The 973-nt window shown below is 45.8% G+C and overlaps 1 protein-coding gene across 2 annotated transcripts in view; it reads left to right on the top strand.

Annotated features, from left to right (window-relative positions):
- LOC116702948 (myosin-11) overlaps positions 1-973 on the top strand; it is a 39,474-nt gene that overhangs the window by 30,275 nt on the left and 8,226 nt on the right. For both annotated transcript variants that reach the window (XM_032537504.1, XM_032537503.1), the window contains exon 36: positions 286-447. In XM_032537504.1, coding sequence (XP_032393395.1) covers positions 286-447 — 162 coding nt within the window. The remainder of the gene's footprint in view (positions 1-285; positions 448-973) is intronic.

The following is a 973-nucleotide window of genomic DNA, read 5'->3' as shown; positions in this document are numbered from 1 at the left end:
GTGTGTGTGTGTGTGTGTGTGTGTGTGTGTGTGTGTGTATATATATACATATACACGTGCTTTCAATAACGTGTGTGTGTGTGCATTTCTCTATAGATTGAGGGATTTTTATACCTTCACAGCAGCTCGACCTGATTCATAATTTAAAAAAAAACTCTTCACAGTACAGGACTTTTTTAAATTAATTTGTAGTGTAAATAGTGTGTGTACTCACTTACGTTGTTAAATCAATAAAGAGTAAAATGACAGTATGTTTAACGTTCCTCCATGCTGTCACTCCATCAGGTGCGTGAGCTGGAGGCGGAGCTGGAGGAGGAGAGGAAGCAGCGAGCTCAAGCATCGGGCAGCAAGAAGAAGCTGGAGGGGGAGCTGAAGGACATGGAGGACCAACTGGAGGCCACCAACAGGGGGCGCGACGAAGCCGTCAAGCAGCTACGCAAGCTCCAGGTCAGCCTCAAAGTAGTCTTGTTTTGCCAGGACCTTCCTCCACAGTGCCGCGGATGAGGGGCTGTCTAGTCCACATAGCATTCTGGGATGGGAGAAAAACGAGATTTAAACCATGTAACATTTCACCTTACACCAAACAGTAAGGGAAAAGCACATCACGCAAAAAATATAAAAGGTAACGGGCGGATCTGATTTCTGCCAAGGTGTATACAACCTACCCCTGCTGCTTCATTAAACCGCAACTAAGTTATCCATAAACAATCCGTGGTCCCAACACAGGCCTCTGATAACACAGCTTAGTACACAGCTAGGTGAAAGAAAAAAACAAATACACACAACGCATGTTCCCCATCACGTAAAAAAACTGCACATGAAGACAGTACGGGTGACCATTACAACCAATCCCAATCGTCATGGGCGGCACTAAGCACCGGGAAAAGTCACGGTGCCGCTGCAAAAGAGCCTCAGGAAGGAACTTGTACAGAACTTGGACAGATAGTCTAGCTAGCTGTCTGGATTTACCCTG

Source organism: Etheostoma spectabile, chromosome 15, assembly GCF_008692095.1.
Source record: "Etheostoma spectabile isolate EspeVRDwgs_2016 chromosome 15, UIUC_Espe_1.0, whole genome shotgun sequence".
Taxonomy (NCBI): domain Eukaryota; kingdom Metazoa; phylum Chordata; class Actinopteri; order Perciformes; family Percidae; genus Etheostoma; species Etheostoma spectabile.
Note: the sequence above shows the minus strand (reverse complement) of the source record. Positions and strands in the feature narration are given on the sequence as shown.